At 42.4% G+C, this 21,869-nt stretch overlaps 1 protein-coding gene across 1 annotated transcript in view; it reads right to left on the reverse strand.

The window, feature by feature from the left end:
• The window catches only part of ASS1 (argininosuccinate synthase 1), a 201,098-nt gene that overhangs the window by 166,203 nt on the left and 13,026 nt on the right, over positions 1-21,869 (reverse strand). The window contains exons 3-6 of the mRNA XM_044659689.1: positions 16,960-17,028; positions 16,131-16,319; positions 3,498-3,554; positions 458-532 (exon numbers count right to left, since the gene is read on the reverse strand). Of these exons, the coding sequence (XP_044515624.1) occupies positions 458-532; positions 3,498-3,554; positions 16,131-16,319; positions 16,960-17,028 (390 nt within the window). The remainder of the gene's footprint in view (positions 1-457; positions 533-3,497; positions 3,555-16,130; positions 16,320-16,959; positions 17,029-21,869) is intronic.

Below are 21,869 nucleotides of genomic sequence, written 5' to 3' on the forward strand. Positions count from 1 at the left end.
GAACCCCCACCCCTAACGACACTGCTGAGACGGCACACACAGTGCTGAGCCGTCATTCCCCCAGGAACAAGAGAAAGATTAGGAAGAGCACCCTTTTGGCTTTCTGCAACGAGGCCTGCTGAGACGTGGGAAACAGACAAAGGGCCGGAGCCCGTTCAGAGTACATCTGTGGAGCTGGCCCAGTGGGAGAGCTGCCACATGACAGGGGGTGGAGGTGGGGGGCGAGTCTGATCCCCCAACTCATGGGAATCAAGAGGCTGTGGACTCTGAGGCCCTTGCAGGGGAACGATGGCTCTTAGCAGGATCCAAAGCAACATGCTCCCCCCGCTCCACCCCATTCTTCCTCTGGCTCAGATGGGGAAGCCACCTGGAGGAGGCTATTTAAGGGAAGCTATTAGGGATGTACAAGGGACAGAGAACAGAGGGAAGGTCAAGGCCAAGAGCCAAAGCACCATACCTTGGCATACTCCATCAGGTCGTTGCGTCCTTTGAACCTGTTATAGAACTCGGGCATCCTCCAGGGAGCGATGACCTGGAAGAAAGATGGGAATCAGACCCCAGTGATGAGAAAAAATGGGAGCTAGATCAGGAGAACTACCAGTGTTTGCCAGGACTTCCCTGAAGCCCTGGGTGTTGGGGCTAGAGTTCTGACCAAGAGCTTGGTCCTGCAGCTATAGGCTCTGTTCTCCCAAAGAAGCTGGGCTCCACCGGGCATAGGAAGAAAGGGAGAGGGGAATACCAGCCTAGATAAGCTACCACTCCCACCAGTCATGTTTCTGTATGGAGCTTGTTTTATTGAGAGATTGGGGTTGAACTAGCAATGACTTTGCCCAAGGACAAAGCCTCCTATGCTCAGTTCAGCCCTCTTCACTCATAAACCTCTTTAAAAAGAATCCCTTACCTTTGATCTTAGAATCAATACTGTGTATGGGTTCCAAGCCAAAAGAGTGGTAATAGTTAGGCAATGGAGGTTAAATGACTTGCCCAGGGTCCCACAGGAAGTGTCTGAAGTCAAATTTGAACCCAGGACCTCTCGTCTCTAGGCTTGGCTCATCAATCCAGTGAGCCACTTAGCTACCCCTACTCATAAACCTCTTAAAGGATCCCTGGGCTATAAATCAAGAAACTATTAAGAAAGTTGGCTTGTGATCCTCCTTCCACATACCCCACAGACCCTGACAAAACTTCTTTCTAGGGGAATACTTAAATCTAGATTGTATTAGATTCATGGCCCTTAACAGTCTTGAGAGTCATTAATTAACAGTCAGTGATTAGTGAATGCTAGCCAGCTTGCCATCCCTTATTAAGGGTCACAGTTTTGAGTCCACATTGGTAATGGGAAGAGCTGGGCTGGTGACCCTGAGGAAAGACACTGTACATCTCACTACCTGAGCCATCCAGGCTTTCCTTCCCTCTGGGTCTTAATACAGAGGGACTAGGAGGCCAAAGGATTAATCACAAGATCATAGATTTAGAACTGGAAAAGATTTTAAGGCCCATTGAGTCCAATTCCCTCATTTTACAGAGAAGACCAAGCCCCAGAGCGTTTTAGATACTTGCCAAAGTTACCCAAGTGTGTAGGATTTGAACTAAGCCAGGCTTTCCTGATTCTAAGCCCAAGACTCTGGGTCCACTAGGTCATGCTGCCTTTCTATTCAATTCAGATGGCAAAAGAGTTGTTCTGAGAGGAGACGGGTAGAACTCAGAAGAATACTTTGCCTTCTTCTGGAGCTCACATCTCGCCAGATCAACAATATTACTCGCTTCCTGCACACATACACTTCCTACCTGGCCAAGAATCACTGTAGAGTTGGAATAATCCGAATCTGGGCCCTTCGATCTAACCTGTGCCTGACAAGAATCCTTCCTAGATCATCTCCAATGAGTGGTTATTCAGCATTCGCATGAAAACCTCAGGGGTCAGAGACCTCACTATTGTGTGGAGTGTGGAACCCAAGTCAGTAAGGCTCATCTTCCCGAATTCAAATCTAGTCTCAGACACTTACTAGCTGTGTGACCCTGGGCAAGTCACATAACCCTGTCTGCCTCAGTTTCCTCATCTGTAAAATGAGCTAGAGAAGGAAATGGCAAACCACTCCAGTATCTTCGCCAAGAAAGACCCAAAAGAGGTCAACAAAGAGTCAGACGTGACTGAAAAAAAATGACTCGCAAAAATGCTCTAAGATTTGCAAAGTACTTTATAAATACTATCTCACTGACTCTCACAATAATGCTGGGAGGTGGTGCTATTATTATCTACATCTTACAGATTAGGAAATCGAAGCCAGGAATTGACCTTGGATGGGCAGAGTATTTTATGTGGATGGTAAGGGCTGGGGTGGGTTTATCGTGGATTTGAGACCTTTGGAAAAAAAGTTGGGAAGACTAAGAAGTTGCCCAGTTCATTTTTTTTATCCTTAGAGCAGAGAAATATGTTCTTCCTGGTCAATAGTCACTTCTGAGCTCCAGAAATACTAGGAGCACTGATACTCTGACACATTCACGATTCCTCAATTATCTCTTCTTTGGTTGGCACTTAAGTATTAGCAGAGAAAGCTGGTGTCAGTGCCTACTTCTCTGTCCTGTGGAGGTTTGGAGGCACCCCACTGGAAAGGAAAATTGGAGGAGAAAGTCTATATAACCCCTCACCTCATCTCCGTCACCATCATTAGGACAGATGACACGAGCCAAGGCATTTTAAAAGAGAAAGAAGGACTTGTATCTCAACCATCATCCATCCTAGGGGGAGTCCAGACTCACTTGCCTGGTCATGGGAAAATGGGCTCCTGCCAGTTGTAGGAGTAATTGTGTAGAGCAGGCTGTGTGTCATAAAACCTTTGCCCATTAAATTTTTTTTTGTTGTTCAGGAAATATCCTTTGAGGAAATGCCCCACCACCACTAATGCAGAGCAGCAAGGGTTCAAGAGTTAGAATTTAGAGGGAACATTGAAAAGTTAAGATGCTTGTCTAGGGTCACTTGGACAGTATGTGTCAGAGGTAGGATCTGAACTCAGGTCTTCCTGATTCTGAGGCTGGCGGCTCTCTAGCCACTGAATTATACTGACTCTCTATGCCTACAGTGATGATAAACAGGGCAAATATTCCTACAGAGATTTAAGGGTTACAAGGTGTCCTACCTACATTAAGTTATATCTGGGGGCAGCTGGGTGACTCAGTGGATTGAGAGTCAGGCCCAAAGACAGAAGGTCCTGGGATCAAATCTGGCCTCAGATACTTCCTAGCCATGTGACCCTGGGTAAGTCATTTAACTCCCATTGCCTAGTCCTTACCACTCTTCTGCCTTGGAACCAATACACAGTATTGTTACTATGTATTGTAGTATTGTACACAGGAGGGGAAGGGTCTAAAAAAAAAAGACCTTTTAATTAAGAAATCTTTTGCTAGTAAGATCTCCCAGGGACCACATGCCTTGCTTTTCAGGACCTTGGCCTGCCACCACCAATACCCCAAAGGGCCCTGGGTTACAGATGACTCACCTTAATTTGAGGAGCCAAGGAATAGCAGGTGAGCTCAAACCGGATCTGGTCATTCCCCTGAAACACAAAGAAAAGCAACTATCAGAAGAGAGCCAAAGGACAGATGAGCAAAAAGGGATGCGGGGCAGGTAGATAGAGGATCAGGCCTGATAGAGGTCCGATAGAGCACCAGGCCTGGAAACAGGAGGATCTGGTCTCAAATATGGCTTTGGACATATCTTAGCTGTGTGATCCTGGGCAAGTCACTTAACCCTATTCCCCTAGGCCTGGCTCTTAAGAGTTGTTACTAGGGCAGAAAGTAAGGGTAGATAAAAAGAATTTTTCTAATTTAAAAAAAGACATGATGGAGTGGGTGAGAAAAAGGGGATATCATACTAATTTCATTCATGACCACCCCCTTTCTCTACTAAGGCTTAGGACTTCATGCCTTAGCGATCCCAGCTCAGATCCAAGATGTAGCACCCTCCTGAGGGCTTAGCCCTGGTTAGCACAAGAATGCCACCCCTGAGGGCCTTGGATGCTTCCTTGGGTTGCAACTACATCTTGCTCATCCCTTCAGGCTCAGAGATGCTCATGGATAGCAGAATGTGCAGAGGAGGTTGGGAGTCAGTAAGTCCTGGTTTCTAGGTGGTTCTGCTCATATATAAGTATATATGAATCTTTGAAATTCAAAGAAGATCAGAGCTAGAAGAAACCTTAGAAGAACTGGACACATAGAACACAGAATATCAGAGCTGGAGGGAACCTTGGAATATAGGCTGGAAGGGACCTCAGATGATGGAATATATGTCCTTGGGCAAGTCATTTCCTTTCCTCTGGTTCTTAAATTTGTTGACTTACAAAATAGAGTATGCGCGTGTATGTAGATTAAATGGTCTTTGAGGTCTCTTCTTGCTTTGATATTCTGATATCATGAATCTCTGTTTCTTATGTTTTAAACAAATAGAATGGACATGTGATGGGAGGAAAGCAGCATGCTATAATGGAAAGAATATTAGACAGAGCCTGTGTTTGAGTCGTGGCACTGCTCTCAGCTCCCTGGGTGACTTTGTGCAAGTCCCTTAACCTCTTTCAATCTCATTTTCCTCATCTGTAAAATAAGAAGTTTGGGCTAGATGATCCTGAAGGTTCCCATTCCAAGGCCTGTGAATGCCAGACATGGAAGAGTCCTATTAGGTGCAAGCTTATCCAACCTCCTCATTTTATCTATGACTAATCTGGAGCCCAGAGATGGGAAATGGTTTCCCAATGGCACATCAAAAATTAATGACAGGGATCTAAACAATTGGAAAAACATTGATTGCTCATGGGTAGGATGAGCTAACAAATTAAAAATGACCATCCCACCCAAATTAATTTACCTATTTAGCACCATACATATCAAACTACCAAATTTTTTTTTTACTGAATTAGAAAAAAACTATAACAAAGTTCATTTGGAATAACAAAAGATCAAGAATATCAAGGGAAATAATGAAAAAAATGTGAAGGAAGGGGGCCTAGCAGTACCAGATATTAAACTATACTATAAAGCAGCAGTCATCAAAATGTACTGGCTAAGAGACAGAAGGGAGGATCAGTGGAATAGACTTGGGGTAGGTGACATTAGCAAGACAGTGTATGATAAACCCAAAGAGCCCAACTTTTGGGACAAAAATCCACTATTTGACAAAAACTGCTGGGAAATTTGGAAAACAATATGGGAGAGATTAGGTTTAGGTCAACATCTCACACCTTACACCAAGATAAATTCAGAATGGGTGAATGACTTGAATATAAAGAGGGAAACTATAAATAAGTTAAGTGAACACAGAATAGTATACTTGTCAGATCTCTGAAAAAGGAAAGATTTTAAAACCAAGCAAGAGTTAGAGAAAATTACAAAATATAAAATAAATGATTTTGATTATATTCAATTAAAACGCTTTTGTACAAACAAAAACAATGCAGCCAAAATCATAAGGGAAACAACAAATTGGGAAAAAATCTTTATAACAAAAAACTCTGACAGGGGTCTAATTACTCAAATATACAAGGAGTTAAATCAATTGTATAAAAAATCAAGCCATTCCCCAATCCATAAATGGGCAAGGGACATGAATAGGCAATTTTCAGATAAAGAAATCAAAACTGTGAATAAGCACATGAGAAAGTGTTCTAAATCTCTAATAATTAGAGAAATGCAAATCAAAACAACTCTGAGGTATCACCTCACACCTAGTAGATTGGCTAAAATGATAGCAGGGCAGAGTAATGAATGCTGGAGGGGATGTGGCAAAATTGGGACATTAATGCATTGCTGGCGGAGTTGTGAACTGATCCAACCATTCTGGATGGCAATTTGGAGCTATGTTCAAAGGGTTATAAAAGAATGCCTGCCTTTTGATCCAGCCATACTATTGTTGGGTTTGTACCCCAAAGAGATCATAGATAAACAGACTTGTAGGAAAATATTTATAGCTGCACTTTTTTTGGTGGCAAAAAACTGGAAAATGAGGGTATGCCCTTCAATTGGGGAATGGCTGAACAAATTGTGGTATATGCTGGTGATGGAATACTATTGTGCTCAAAGGAATAATAAACTGGAGGAATTCCATGTGAACTGGAAAGACCTCCAGGAACTGATGCAGAGCGAAAGGAGTAGAGCCAGAAGAACATTGTACACAGAGACTGATATACTATGGTAAAATAGAATGTAAAGGACTTCTGTACTAGCAGCAATGCTATGACCCAGGACAGTTCTGAGGGACTTATGGAAAAGAACGTTACCCGCATTCAGAGGAAGAACTGCAGGAGTGGAAACACAGAAGAAAAATGACTACTTGAACACATGGTTTGAGGCGGACATGATTGGGGAGGTAGACTCGAAACCACCACACCAATGCAACTATCAATAATATGTAAATAAGTCTTGATCGATGACACATGTTAAAACCAGTGGAAATATGCACCGGCTATGGGTGGGGGGGACATCGGAGGGTGAAGGGGAAAGTAAGATCATGAATCATGTAACCATGTTAACTTTTCTAAAAAATAAATATTATTAAATGTTAAAAAAAAAAAAAAAAGAATGACGGCAGCTAGCTGGCACAATGGATGGAACCACAGGTCTGGAGTTGGGAGGTTCTGGATTCAAATATGGCCTCAAACATTTCTGAGCTGTGTGACCCTAGACAAGTCACTTAACCCCATTTACCTAGCCCTTACCCTTTTGTTTTAGAATTGTTATTAAGACAGAAAATAAGAGTTAAAAAAAAAAAGAGTTAAGGTAAGAGTGGAGAATAGAACCCAGGTTTCCTGAATTCTGGCCAGGAATTCTTTTGTGTCACACCACATTATTGTTTGGATCCTACCTTTCAAGGAGGACCCTTGATGCTCACAACCATATCCCCCCAATGTCTTTTGGGGTTCTACACCAGGGAGATCATGAAGGGAAAGAAACATTCCTTCTCTTCTGGTGCCATCTCTGCAGGCACCAAAGAGGAAAATGGCAGCCCACTTCCTGACTATTCCCATCCTCTAACCCTCAGCCCCCCTCAACAGCTCCATCCCTATAGGGAGACATATGTGCTGTGGAAATAACAGAGAGGCCTTCCCCCTACTGTGAAAACTGCACGGAGCGCAGCAAGACTTCGGCAGGAATAACATGTTATTTTCCGGGTGTTGTGTCAGGCGACTCAGTAATATAGGTTTGAGCCTCATTATCGCACTGTGCTGCCAGGCCACAGTGATACAGGCGAGGTCAGATCCAGTGCCCAAATGGCCCGGGCTGGGAGACCCTGAATCGATTGAAAACCGAACTCTCAGCTGAGAGGGGACGTCCCCACTCTGCTTGTGTAGGGGCCCAGCCTGACAAGTAGCACAGCCTACCTCTGTCAAGCTGGTGAGGACAGGGAGGAGGCCCTCTGCTCTTGTCTGCCCCTCTCACACGGTATGGAACCCCAGACCCCAGGAATCTATTTCTTGTACTTTTTTTCTTAAACCCTTAACTTCTGTGTATTGGCTCCTAAGTGGAAGAGTGGTAAGGGTGGGCAATGGGGGTCAAGTGACTTGCCCAGGGTCACACAGCTGGGAAGTGTCTGAGGCCAGATTTGAACCCAGGACCTCCCATATGTAGGCCTGATTCTCAATTCACTGAGCTACCCAGCTGCCCCCAGGCCCCAGGAATCTAGTCCATCCCAACACAGCAGCTTTCTGGGACATCTCCTCCCCGGAGACCAACCATCTGTCCCTTCCAGGCAGCCTGGTCTCTTCACTGTCCTCGCCACCCTCCATGTTCACTCATTCGTTTGTTCCCTTCATCTTTTAGGGCTCCCCACGCCTGATCTAGGTTTACTGTTTACTATTTAGCCCAAGGCTAGCTGTGGAGGGAGCTGAGAGAGAAGATAGAGTAACTGACCTCAAAGAATCCATCAATTCATCATCCCATCAACAAGCATTTATTAAAGGCCAATATGTGCCAGGTTCTGTGCTAGACATTGGGAATACAGAGGTGAAAAAAAAATGAAGCTGTCTTTGCCCCCAATCAATTTACTCTAGGGGGGAAATAACCTATACCTAAAAATAAACCAAGTGCTGGGAAGGAGGGCATGTCTGGAAGATGTCACTTGGCATCTTTGCTCCCATTGTTTCTCCCTCTGCCTGAGAGCCTTCCTTTCTGTCCATCTCATTTCTTACTATCTTTTCAAAAGCCAGTTTATCTTCCATGAAGCCTTTTCCAACCAAGAAAGCCTAAAATCTTTTCTTCACTCGGAATTAGAGCATTTACAATCTGACCACATACACATTTGTGCCTGTATTATGTTGTTCTCTAATGGTTTCATATGGATAGAAAAAGATAGCTTGGTGTAGTTCAAAAAGAAAAAAAAAAACAGGCCTAGAGATAGGAGATCATGGGTTCAAATCTATCCTCAGACACTTCCTAGCTATATGACCCTGGGCAAGTCATTTAATTCCCATTGTCTAGCCCTTACCACTCTTCTGCCTCGGAACCAACACACAGCATTGATTCTAAGATGTAAAGTAAGGTTTGTTTGTTTTTTAGAAGAAAAAAGGGGAGAGGGTGGAGAAGGCAGCTAGATAGCACAGTGGATAGAGCACTAGATTTGGAGTTGGGAGGATCTGAGTTCAAATCTGACCCAAATCTCTATTGTGTGACCCTGGGCAAGTCACTTAACCCAATTTGTGTTCTGTCTTAGAACTGATACTATGATAGAAGGTAAGAGTTGTTTTTTTTTAAAGCAACACTGGACTTGGAAACAAGAAACTCAGGTTCAAAGGCTGTTTGTTTTTTTTTCTCTTCAAGGTATATAATCATGCACATTACTTTATCTCTCTGAACCTTAGTCTCTTCATCTTTAAAATGGGACTAATGATACTTATATTATTTATCTCATACGAGGAAGGGGCAATCAGGTGATATAGTGGGTAGAATACAGGACCTATAGTCAGGAAGACCTCAGTTACTAGCTGTATGACCCTGAACAAGTCACTTAACCCTGCCGACCTCAGTTTCCACATCTAGAAAATGAGCTGGAGAAGGAACTGGCAAACCACTCCAGTTTTTCTACCAAGAAAACCCCAGAGTTAGGAAGAATCAGACATAACTGAAAAATGATTGAACCTATGAAGAAAGCACTTTGTATACTTTAAAGCACTCTCTACATGTGAGTAAGGAACAATGGGCTGGTTGTGGATAGAGGGATGGACTTGGAGTTAGAAAGATTTAAATTAAATTTAAATTAAATTGCATCTAGTCTGATCGATACCGCTTGGGTGACCTAAAACAAATCACTTCACTTTCAGGGCTTCCAGACAACTCTCTAAGATAGTAAGTTACAGATTTCTTTCCAAACAAGGAGTTCCCTATGCTGATGGAAACATAGGTTAAGGCCAATAATATATATCATGGTTCTCTTGAGTGGGGACAACATCTTCCACTTTGCTAGGCTTCCCCAAAGCACATAAGGACAGGCAGCTCACGAAAAACTTGCTAACTGGATGTCATTTGGCAAAATATCTCCAAGTTCAACTGCCTCATTTTAGAGATACAGAAACTAAGGCCCAGAGAGAAACATCCAATCCAAGGAAACCAAACTTCTTATAGTACTTGAATGACCATCAAACTTCAACAGATTGGTCTATATAAGCCTAGAAGAAAATCAAAAGGTCCAGAAAAAGCTGGGAAAATCTGAGGGTGCAAAATCTTTTTTTCCCAGGAGCATATTCCAAAAAAATTAGCAACAACAAAAAGATTCCTCTCATGAGTTCTCCCACAATTTTTCCAAGCCCTCTCACCTTTAAATACTCTAAACATAGCCATTTGTGGCAGATTTTGGAACACAGGTGCCGAAAGCAATATTGCATCTTTAGTTTTGTGAAAAGACACTAATAAATCATGCTGGGGAAATTTATCTTTTCCCCCAAATTTCCATCGCTTTGCTAGGAAACCATTTTCTCCACAGCACTAAAACCCCTCAAAGGTCTCCATCTTCATTCTAGACAGACACAGAGGCTGGCTTGATTCCAATCGGGCTATTTTCAAGGCTACTAGCTGGATGTTCTGCTGCCTCCATGAGGCCATTGATCTGTTTCTAAGCCAGTGGACTCTTGGAGAAATCAGACATGTTTTTCCAGTACAAAGCCCTCCCTAGGGGAACACGGCAGTGTCTTCTTCTTCCCCCGTAAGGCCCAGACAGAATCTCTGGAATGCCCCAGCCTTTGCAAGTGTGGCCAATTACACACCTGTATGTGTACCCCTGTGAGGGCCCACCCACATGTTGACACATGTGAAGGTGCCTGTAAAGCCTGTGGGAGAGCACGAAAGATGCTCATTTCCCTCAAAGGCCCTGGCGGTCCATCTGCTCCTGGGACAACAGTGATACAGATGGTGCCCATTTAGGCAGCTCCTGCTGTTGCTGCTGCTGCAGCCAGAGGCTCAGGTGCCCCTGGGCTCAGGTTTCCAACTACTCCCTCTCCGCTTCGGGGCTAAGGGGGTACGTGAAGGGTGGGGGGCTACCAGGGGAGCATTAGAAAGTATAGAATGTCAGAGCTAGAAGGGATGTTTGAACACAGAGTATTAGAACTGAGAGCACATAATATTCATGCTGAATGGGACTTTCAAATACAGGATGTTAGAAGACAAGGCAGAAGTTCTGAACAGGGGAATAGAATTTTTTTCTTGGAGGGAGCTTTGAACACAGAGCACAGAGTGTTGGAGTAGGAAGGGACCTTTGAACAGACAATATTAGAACAGGACATAGAATGATGGTGCTGAACAGAGAGCACACTGAATCCAGAAAGGTGTAGAGTCTAGGATGTTTGTGCTGGGAGGAACTTTTGAATGCAGAACTATCCAGACAAGTGTGACAAAAGGTGCTAGAAAGAATCTGTTAACAGGTGGAATGTAACTTCCTTTCTGACCAAAAGGGATCGAGATGTCCCTAGGATATGGTAAATTGAGGCAATCACTCTGGATCCTGTGACCTCATAAGGGTCCCAGACCCACGATGTGATGGGAACCAGGCATCTGGGATATCAGAGCCCAGGGCTCTGTATGTGTTTACATGTGTGTTTTTGCTAGACCGATGATTTCAGAGATGCTGTCAGTGAGGAATTTTCCCTACTGAGGCAAACAGGCAACTTAAGGGCAATTATAGTCTTAGTTTTCTGAGGCACAAGTTAAGTGACTTACTGAGGGTCATACAGCCAGTGTGTGTCAGAGATGGGCTTTGAACGCAGGTCTTTCTGACTCTTGGGTTAACTCTCTATCTATTATACCATGTTGCTTCTCATATAAATAATGAGGTACATAGGCCTAGGAGATGGGAGTTCTTCATTTTTAGAGGACCTCCCCTTGATAGTTGATCAGAAGCCATCAGAGGTTGAGCATTTAGAGGATCCAATGCAAAAGCTAAGAAAGAAGGCACTCGATTGCAAAGATTAATAATAAGGAAATAGGTTTTGAACAATGATACATGGATAACCCAATGGAACTGCTTGTTGGCTCCAGGAGGGGGAAGGGAGGTAAGAACATGAATCACGTAACCATGGAAAAATATCCTAAATTAATTAATTAAATTTTTAAAAAAAGGGCAGCTAGGTGGAGTCAGGAAGACCCATCTTCATGAATTGAAATCTGGCCTCAAATACTTACTAGCTGTGTGACCCTAGGCAAGTCACTTTACTCTGTTGGCCTCAATTTTCTTATCTGTAAAATGAACTAGAGAAGGAAATGGCAAACCATTCTAGTATCTTGGCCAAGAAAACCCCAAATGAGGTCACAAAGAATCACTTTATGCTTAATGATAGGGATTATTCTTGAGCAAACACTGAACTGAGTGTTGGGGATAATGTTACTAACTTTTAGGAGACCTTCCTTTCTAACCTTTACTATCCTGGAAGCCTCAGCCTGCAAGGCTCTGCCTTCTAGCAACAGTCACCCAGCAGTGGGTTTTACCAGGGGGTCGCCCTCCTTTATTTCTCTCAAGAGATAAGGATCTGAAAGTTCAAGGACTGCCACAAAATCTTGCTGAATCTCAGAAAGTTAGAGCTGGAAAGAATCTTTGAAATCATCTAGGCCACAAATAACCTTATTTGTGTTACAGACCCTCTTAGTGGTCTGGGGAAGATGATGGGCCCTGCCCCTTCCCAGAATAATGTGTGATGTCTACACTCATAATTGAAGGAAATACAAGATTTTGGCTCAAGGTTAATGGAAAAATAAAGACTTTTCCCCCATTCACATTCACAAATCTTCTGAAATCTATATACAGTCCCCCAAAAGATCCCAGGTTAAAAACTTCATTTTCTAGATCATTTTATGAATAAGCAAACCAAGGCACAGAGATACTGACTGATTTGCTCAAAGTCACACAGTTATTAAGTGTCTGGTCTTGAAAATAATCCAGGTCTTTTGACTCCAAGGTCAGTGGCTATCCCATCACACCATACTGTCTCATCCTTAGGGCCCATTTCCTATGTCTTCCTTTGTCTCTCTTCATCTCTATCTTTCCTGGGCGATAAGTCTCTGCTGATCTTCCCAAGACATGGTTTCTTCAGGGTAGACTGTCCCTCTCCTTGCTAGGGCTCCCCACCTACCATCAGTAGGGAAGGAAGAAGCATCCCCTAAACTTTACTGCCACCAAGAAGTCTGTCATTCAGATCTGTCCTATCAGATCACAAAGCTAGAACTAGAAGAGGCCTGAGACACCACCTAGACCAACATCTTCCCTTTTTAGAAGAGGAAACAGGCTCAGAGATGGTAAGTTGCTTTATAAGGTCTTATAAGAAGCAAGCATCAGAGGTTAGATTTGAATCCATACTCTCTGACTTAGAAGCCAAGGCTCTTTCTACTGTCTCAGGCTGCCCTGGAAACACACTGAAATGGTGTCTTTCTTGGTTTTAAAGGCCACTACAGAAATGGCATCCTAGTAGAGTACAAAGAGATCCCTGGATTTGGAGGATCTGGGCTCAAATTCTACTTGTCATTTACTACCTGTATGACCTAGGCAATCGCTGAGCCTCAGGGTTGTCTTCTGTAAAATGAGATGATAAAATTGTTGTTGTTCAGTTGTGTCCAACTCTTCATGACCTCAGGGATTTGCTCTTGGGGTTTTCTTGGCAAAGATACTGGAATATTCAATTAACTCTAGGTAATTACTTCTTCCAGCTCTCAAGCGATAATCCTATGATTGTTGAATCCAGGGTCCTGACACTTAAGGGGAGGGAGAGTTCAGTGTCTCTGGCTGCCTCTCCCAAGGTGCCCTCCCTTACTGACTGCAGTTCTGGTCCACACAGTCCCAAAAGCCAAGATGCTCAGAAGGGCTTTAAACATAAGACTCTGGTTCCCTCTAGTGTCCAAAGGGAGGACATATGGCTACTACTGTTTCATTAGAATGTAGAGTTTATATACATGGGAGAAACAAATCAACCTGAATTTCACATCTTAAACCAAACCAAACTCTATTGCTCTGTCCTATCAGCCCTCATCCTTGCTGGAATTTGTTCCTGTGGGAAGCGGTCTGAAAGGACTGGTTTCCCACACAGAAAACACTGAAGAGTCATCTTTGTGCAAAGGATTGGCCCCATCACAAACACACGCACACACCCCATAGATGATAAAATCTAATGTTGGTGCTGAAAGACAGGAACACTAATGCCTTGTTAACGGAGCTGCAATGTGGTCCAACCATTCTGGAAAGCCATTTGAAATGATGCTAAGAAAGTAATCAAAACATTCCATAACCTTCAATACAGAGATGCCTTTGCTAGTCACAAACCCAAAGCAGTCAGTGACAAAACTGTAGGTCTCATATACACCAAAATAGTCATAGCAGCCCTTCTCGTGGCAGCAAAATACCAAAAGTAGTCATTCTCCTAGGAATGGGGAATGGCTAAATAAGCTGCGGCATGTGAATGCAATGGGATAGTGCTGTGCTTGGTCACTGGCACAACAGTAAGCACTTAATAAATCCTTGATGACTGATCAATTACTGCAGGGTAAGAAATGGTAAATGTGAAGACTTCAGATAAGCATGGGAAAATTAATGTCAACTGAAACAGAGCAAAGTAAGCAGAACATGGAAAATAACAGGTAATGATTTGTTCAGTTGTTTCAGTTGTGTCTGACTATGATCTCGCTTGGGGTTTTCTTAGCAAAGATACTGGAGTGGTTTGCCATTTCCTTCTCTAGCTCATTTTACAGATGAGGAAACTGAGGCAAAAAGGTTAGGCAACTCACTTGTCCAGGGTTACACAGTCAGCAAGTATCTGAGGTAGATTTGAACTCAGGAAGCATATTCTTCCTTACTCCAGCATTCTATGCACTGTGCCACCTGCCTGCCCCAAATAATGACTATGACAGTGTAAATAGAAACAACAAAAATACCCTGAAATTGAAAGCTGGATAATAATAATGTCCACATTTGTCATAAAAGAAGAGATGAGAAAATATACCTCCCTTCTTTGTAGAAATAAGGGGCTATGGACGTGGAACACTGCACATCTTGTCAGTCAGTTGACATCCTGGTAAGTTATGATGAATTGCTTTTTGCCCCTTTCTCTTTAATTCATTGTGTTAACATATGCCTCTCTGGGTAGGGGAAGTTATATTTGGAAGTGAATGTGATATGAAAATAAAAGGTAATAAAGAAAAAAATTTAATCTCATGTTAAGAAGACACATATTGCTTACAACAGAGAAAAGTTTGTGTAGAAAATAAAGAATGGCATTAACAAAAAAAAAAAGATCTGCCTTCCTATTGTTTCCCACCCCTGGTCCTCATTCTTCTCCCCCTCCCATAAGGCAAATAAGCTTAGTCCCTCTCCTGTGTGATAGATAGCCTTTCAGATACCTGATGACCACTTCTGTTGGCTGACCACTCCTGGTTCTCTCAACTATTCCTCCCATGACATAGTTTCTCAGCCCAGATGGATAACCTGGAAATCATACTCAGATATGGCACATTCCCATCCAAGGCATGGAAGGATAAATGTTGTAGCATAGTACATGTGTACAGTAGACACAAGTGCTCCTTTAATGACCTACTTAGATTCCTCAGAGGTCTGACCACCCCTTTTCAAAGTAACTTGTTCCTCCATATTTCTCACAACATTCACAATGAACTTTCCTCAGCTGTGACGTAGGTATACACAGTGACCCAGGTCTACATCCCACTGCTGTCCAGGCCTCCAGGAGCAGAAACCAGGAAGGATCAGAAAATAGGGGTGAAAAGGGGAAAACACACATTTTCTAGAATTACAGATTCAGAGGACAGAGAGCTGGAAGGCCAAGTCATGTCTCATCTAAATTTAATATTCTTGTTCCCATCTCTAACCTCAGGATACAACTTTGCCCAGAGCAGGTTGTTACTTCGTCATCGATTAAGTTGAATTGTGGGTACCTCAGAAATCGGTTAGTACAACTTTTCTCATTTTACACATGAGGAAACCAAGGTCCAGGGTAGGGGAAGGAACTGGCCCAAGGACACATGGCTACTTAGAGGCAGAACTTGGACTAAAAAGTAGGTGTTTTGACTCAGACCAGCTCTTTCTATAATAGGGGTGTCAAACTCAAATAGAAACTGATCCCTGTGGACCATATATTGACTTAGAAAACCACAAATCCACATTATCTATGCTGTATTGTATCTTTATTTATTTTGTTAAATATTTCCCAATTTTGTTTTAATCTAGTTCTGCTGCCCTTAGAGTTTGGGAGGTCATTTGTGGTGTCTGGATATTTGTTCCACAACATGACCACTTGCCCCAGTCCCAGGGCAAACAGGGTGCTCTGTCTGAATGTGTTCTGACTACATTCATTTCTGTGACTACATTCCTAAGACATGGAGAAGTTTGGGGCATATTTATCACATTGGATCATATTCACATATTATCAATAAGGCCTTACTGGTCCTGTCTGGGCTCTAGTTTTCTCATCAAAATGAGGGAGTTGGACTAGATGGCTTTGAAGTTCCCTTCCCTCTCTTTACCTATGGTTTCATGAAGTAATTTTCTGATCTCTATTAAGGGTCGTGATGGTCAGGCACTGTTCATTCAAGATAGTCACCTGCCATTTACAAAGAAAGCTCCCCCAAACCCCTGTCCCCTTCAAATAGCACTGCCAATTCTTTACCTTTCCTGTAGCTCCATGGGACACATACTTGGCACCTTCTCGGCGGGCAATTTCCACCTGTTTGCGGGCAATGCAGGGTCTAGCAAGGGAGGTGCCCAAGAGGTACCGATCTTCATACAAGGCACTGGACTGGACAGCTGGCCAGATGAACTCCTCCACAAATTCCTTACTGATGTCTTCAATGAAAACCTATGGGGTGGAAGCAGCAAAAGCCCAATGAAGAAAACCTGGGCCCAGTTTGAAAGCCTTGCTTTAAAGACAACAGGCACAAAGGACACAATCCAGAACAAAGGCCTAGTGTCAAGTTAGAACAATTTCTGCCCAGAAGCCTGGGGAAATTCCCACATTGCTTAGAGGTTTTGATCCCAGGGACTAGGATCATCCTTTGAGAGATATCATGGAGCAGAGGAGTAAGGCTTCTCTTCTCCAAAGGGCCCCATATGATTAGCTCCCACTCCAGTTTCCTTCCTCTCTCTCTGTTGCTTATCTTTCAAAGCAAGATGGGGGTGGGTTTGTGGGTAGGTGGGTGGGAGGGAAGGACACAGACATAAAGAAAAGGCCCCAAACTAGAAGAAGTCATTGGGTCTCTCTAAAGGCATAAATTTAAACTCTGGACCTCTAAGCCAAAATTTCAGAAAGGGCCCTGGTTTTTCTGCTTACTGCCAAGGGATGATGCCTGTATCTGTACTTGGCTTGGCCTAGGCTTTAGGTAATAACAAGTAGCCAATAACAAGTGACTTGTCTGCTATCTCCTGTGCCCAGATCCTCCTCATGGCCACCCTCTACGACCCACCTTTTGTCCAATTTCCACTTAATGTTTGATCATTACCTTTTTAGCTCCAAGTTTCAATGCCTTCTTCCTGGCCTCTTCAAAGTCCTCCTTCTGTCCAATGTTGGCCTGAAAAACAGAAGTGCAAAGAGACCGCATCAATTTAGGAGTACTCCAAAGGGGGAAAGAAGGATTGCCACTTCAGAAAAAGCAACTACTTTTGCCTACCCCACCTAGTAAGAAAAGAAGAATCCCCCTATAATAATAGGGTGCTCATAACCTCCAAAGACGTTGCATATCCTTTCCTCATTATGGCCCTTTCATTATCTGTGAGGCAGAATGGAGATTATTATTCCAAATACACCAGATAGATGAGGGAATGTGTTATTTGCCTAGATTTCTGTTAAGAGATCTATATTCCATAATGGTTAGGATACTAGACTTGGTGTCAGGAAGATCTGAATCTGAATCACTTACTAACCTCAAGCACACACTGGTGTGACCCTGGGGAAGTCCCTTAACCTCTCAGGACCTCAGTTTCCTCACCTGTCAAATGAGAGGGTCTGACTTGTTGACCTCTATTATTCCTTTTAGCTCTAGGTCTTTGATCCTATGACCCAAATAAATATATATGTGATCATTTTGGGAGGAGAGAGAGAGAGAGAACACTAATTGCTAAAAGGATCATGAAAGGCTTACTCTAGGGAGGTGTTGAAGGAAGCGAGGGATTCAAAGGGGTAGAGCTGGAGGGAAAACTGGACTGCTTCCTGAAAAATTGAATTTTTCCTTCACCAGAAGTCTTCAAGCAGAGAATGGATGAGTTGTATAGAATGTTATGACAGGGACTCCATGTGTGAAGAGGTTAGACTAGATGGCTGTTGAATTCTGGGATTCTAATGGCATTCCAAGCAGGGAGTAAAGCCTTGTGAAAAGGCACGAATGCAGGAGATGGAGTTCCAGGTTTGGGAAAATGACAGGAAGGTTCATTTGAATGGAAGGTGGAATGAAGAACAGAGGAGAGACTGGATATTGGGAATGCAGTGAGGAAAAGGTATTGTATATTCCAGGTGAGAAGTGAGGGAGACTTGAACTAAAATGCCACATGTAGAGGGAAGTAGGCAGATGTGAGAGATATGGTGGAAAGAGAATCTACAAACACTGGTTTGAATGAGATGGGGAAGAATAAAATGCTGAGGAAGTCTCCAAAGTTGCAAACCTAGATGACTAGAAAGAAAGTGGCATCTTCAACAGAAATAGAGAAGATAAGAAGAAGAGTGAGTTGGGCAGGCGAAGGAAGGAAGGAGATGATGTCTGTTTCTGACATTTAAAATTTGGAACGCCTACAGGTTGGAGAAGGGTATTGGTGACATGGGACTGGACTCAGGAGAGAGACTAGGGCTGGATTTAGAGATCTGGGAGCTGTCTGCCTAGAGCTGGTGATTGAATTCATGAGAGTTGATGAGATCCCTAAGAGAAAAGGAAGGAAGAAAAGAAGATGGCTCAGAACAGAGTCTTAGGGGACACCCATCTCTCCCCCTATCACATCTTATGGCACTTACTCTGTGCATAATCCTTTCTAGTAGAAAAAACAATTGCTATTAATAGCTAGCATTTATATATTACTTTAAGATTTTGCAAAGTGCTTTACAAATATTATCTCACTTGATCCTCATAAGATCTCTGTGGGATAGGTGCTATTATTCCCATTTTTTCATATGAGGAAATGGAGGCAGGTTAATTAAGTGGTAACTCAGTAAACTTGATGAAGGCAAAACCTAATTTTTTCATCACTGAATCCCTAGCACTAAAAAGAGTGCCTTGTACACAGTAGACACATGGTAAACATTTGGCAAATTAAACAGAATTTAGTTCTGCCCTCCATAGTTTTTTTTAGAATAGCTGTTGAATTAACTTGGTAAAAAAGATTGTTTCATTGATTATATTTGTATTGCTAGTTCTAGCAATCACTTAAATGGTTTTTAATTGATTGTTGATTTGATCCACATCCCCTCTCTGACCAATGACCTAGCTTAGCCCATTGCACATCATTTATTAAGTACTTAATAAATACTTGAATCATAAATGGTTGTGAGTTCCTCAAGGGCAGAGGCTAAGTCTTATTTATCTCCATATTTGCCCAAATTGTGTTCTACGTAGAGTAGGTGATAAAACAATTTCACCGAATAGGAAATATGCTAGGTTTAAGCTCTCCTGGGATCTTCTTCAGAAGCAAAAATTTAAAGAATGGTTTTTAATTTATGTTGCAGCTTCTAGTGGATTGTAAGCTTCTCTAGGATAGGGGTTGTTTTTTCATCTTTAGAACTCTACATCTAGTACACAGTAGATACTTAAATGTCCCACATTTAATACATGTAGGTACTTAAATGTCCCACATTTAGTACATGGAAGATATTTAAATGTCCTACATTTAGTACATGATAAGTAATTAAATGTCTGCTAAATTGAATTGAATTGAATTCAACTTAACATCTAAATAGAAAGAATCATTCATGGAAATAAAAAACTACATGATGAGGGGACAAGGTGAACTTCTCATCTACACTTTTCCCTCCTGCCAATATGGTTGCTTCCTCAGCAACAAGATCCAATGTCCAAGAGAGAAAGATTACAGAAAGTTAACTCATACTATCAGGGTGTACAAGTAGAAGTCTATATAAAACAAGGAAGAAGTAGAGGGGAGAGTAGGTAACATTTGAACCTCACTTCATCTGAAATGGGTCAAAGGAGGAAAGAATACACATACACACTCAACAGAGAAACAGGAGGGAAAGGGCAGAAGGAAAAAGGGGAAATAAGAGAGAAGATAGAGTAAGAGAGATAGTAGTCCTGAATAAAACACATTCTAACTAAGGACATACAAAAATATTCTAGTAGTACTTTTTTTTCTCCATGGCAAAGAACTGGAAATTGAGGGTGTTCCCATTAATAGGGGATGACTGAACAGGTTATATCATATATAAATGGTATGGAATATGACTGCACTTTAAGAAATGATCAAGGGGAGATGATTTCAAAGAAATTTGGGTAGACTTGTAAGAACTCAGGTGCAAGGGGGCAGCTAGATGATGGCTCAGAGCATTGAGAACCAGGACCAGGGACAGGAGGTCCTGAGTTCAAATATGGCCTAGATACCCTGAACAAATCACTGAACTCCCATTGCCTAGCTCTTCTGCTCTTCTGGCTTGGAATCAATATACAATATTTATTTCTAAGACAATGTAAGGGTTTAAAAAAAATAAAGAGACTGATGCAAAGTAAAGTGAGAAGAGCCAAGAATTAGAATTAGAATAAGAGAATCTGGGCTGAAATTCTTTCTCTGCTGCTTAATTTCCCATGTGGTTGTGAGTGGACCATGGCCTCTCAGAGTTTTTATTTTCCTCATTTGTAAAATGAAGGGGTTGGAGTAAATTCGAGTACCATACCTTTTTTTTGTATCTTATTTTTAAACTTTAACAAAAGATAATTTCCATGCTTTTCTCTAGTTTTTATCAATTCATTTTTGTTTCCAAATGGAAAAAAAATGCTTTAAATTTGAATAAGATAACTTGATACTGTCATCACAAGGAGTATACTTTCCAAACCTTGGTGGAGAAAATGGGGAGGTGGCCAGTGAGGTGCTTATATCAATTTGAGGAAACAAAGGCAGAAATCTTCCTTCATTAACTGTAATCAAACTAGCCAGTCATGGTTAATTTATGTTGTGGGAGTATCATACTTCTCTATAGAGTTACAGCTCAACAATTCAGACTAATTTTGGGGAAAAGTTGTCTCAATTAGAGGTTTTGTTCTTTTGTTGGGCTTAGGTCAGAGCAGTCTCTCTGAGTTAATAAGACATTGGGTCTTCAGGAACCTACTTTAATGATCAGGTAAGCCAGCTTGCCCTTTGCCCTCTAATAAGTAAAAATTCCCTGATAATTGTATTTACTCACTTTATTTGCTGGTCTAAACTATCCTCCATAGGCAAAACAATGAGGCTTATCAGGAACTCCTTTGTTTGTAGACTCTCCACTCCAAATAAGGGTGTTCCTTCCCTAGATCCTGACATCTTGCTGCCTGAATTCTTGGTCCAGTTTTACTGGATGGATCCTTAACCTGGTCTCTTGAATGTCTGTGCCACAGCCAAGGAGCTATCCTGAGTTCCTTCTGCCCACAGTACCTGCCTACCCTTTCTTACCTTGGCTGACCCATCTTATGTATGGTATTTGGCAGCTTCCCCTCCTATTAGGGTGAACCCTCAGTGCTGGCCATGGAATCATTAGAAAGTTAAGAACTGGAAGGGAACTTCTAGCAATGAATCTCAGACCTAGAAGAGATCTGAGAACACAGATTTTCAAAATACATAATACTGGGAAGGCATCTTAGGAAGCATAATGAGGAAACTTAAGACCCAAAGAGGCTGTGATCCACTCACAATCACATGGGAAATTAAACAGCAAAGAAAGAATTTCAACCCAGATTCTCTGATTCCAAATTCAGTGGGTGGGAGGTGGGGTTGCTTTGTTTTGTTTTTCAGATTTTCTAGGTCACTAGTTAGCTCAGGTCCAATGCTCACTGAGGTCTAACTTGACAAATATTAGCTCAGTTCCTGTTCCATCAGATCCATCAGATATTCTAAATATGTTACATCTCAATTCATAGGCTTTTATTGTATCTCAGAATCTGCTTTACTAATGAAACAATGTTATAGATAAGTTGAAAGCTAAATACCAACCACTCTCCATGGTAGCTCTTGGCTAGCTATAAGATAAATGGAAAGTCAATCATTTCTGGAACACCAGGCACCAAGAGATACTGGCAGAGAGAAGGGGTTTGCGAGAATGGGGCATAGGACTGGGCAGCAGTATGGTCCAGAGCAGTGGTTCCCAAACTTTTTTGGCCTACCGCCCCCTTTCCAGAGAAAATATTACTTAGCACACCCCCACCCCGTCGCATACTATCACCACCCCCTT

Source organism: Gracilinanus agilis, chromosome 2 (genome assembly GCF_016433145.1).
Source record: "Gracilinanus agilis isolate LMUSP501 chromosome 2, AgileGrace, whole genome shotgun sequence".
Lineage (NCBI taxonomy): Eukaryota > Metazoa > Chordata > Mammalia > Didelphimorphia > Didelphidae > Gracilinanus > Gracilinanus agilis.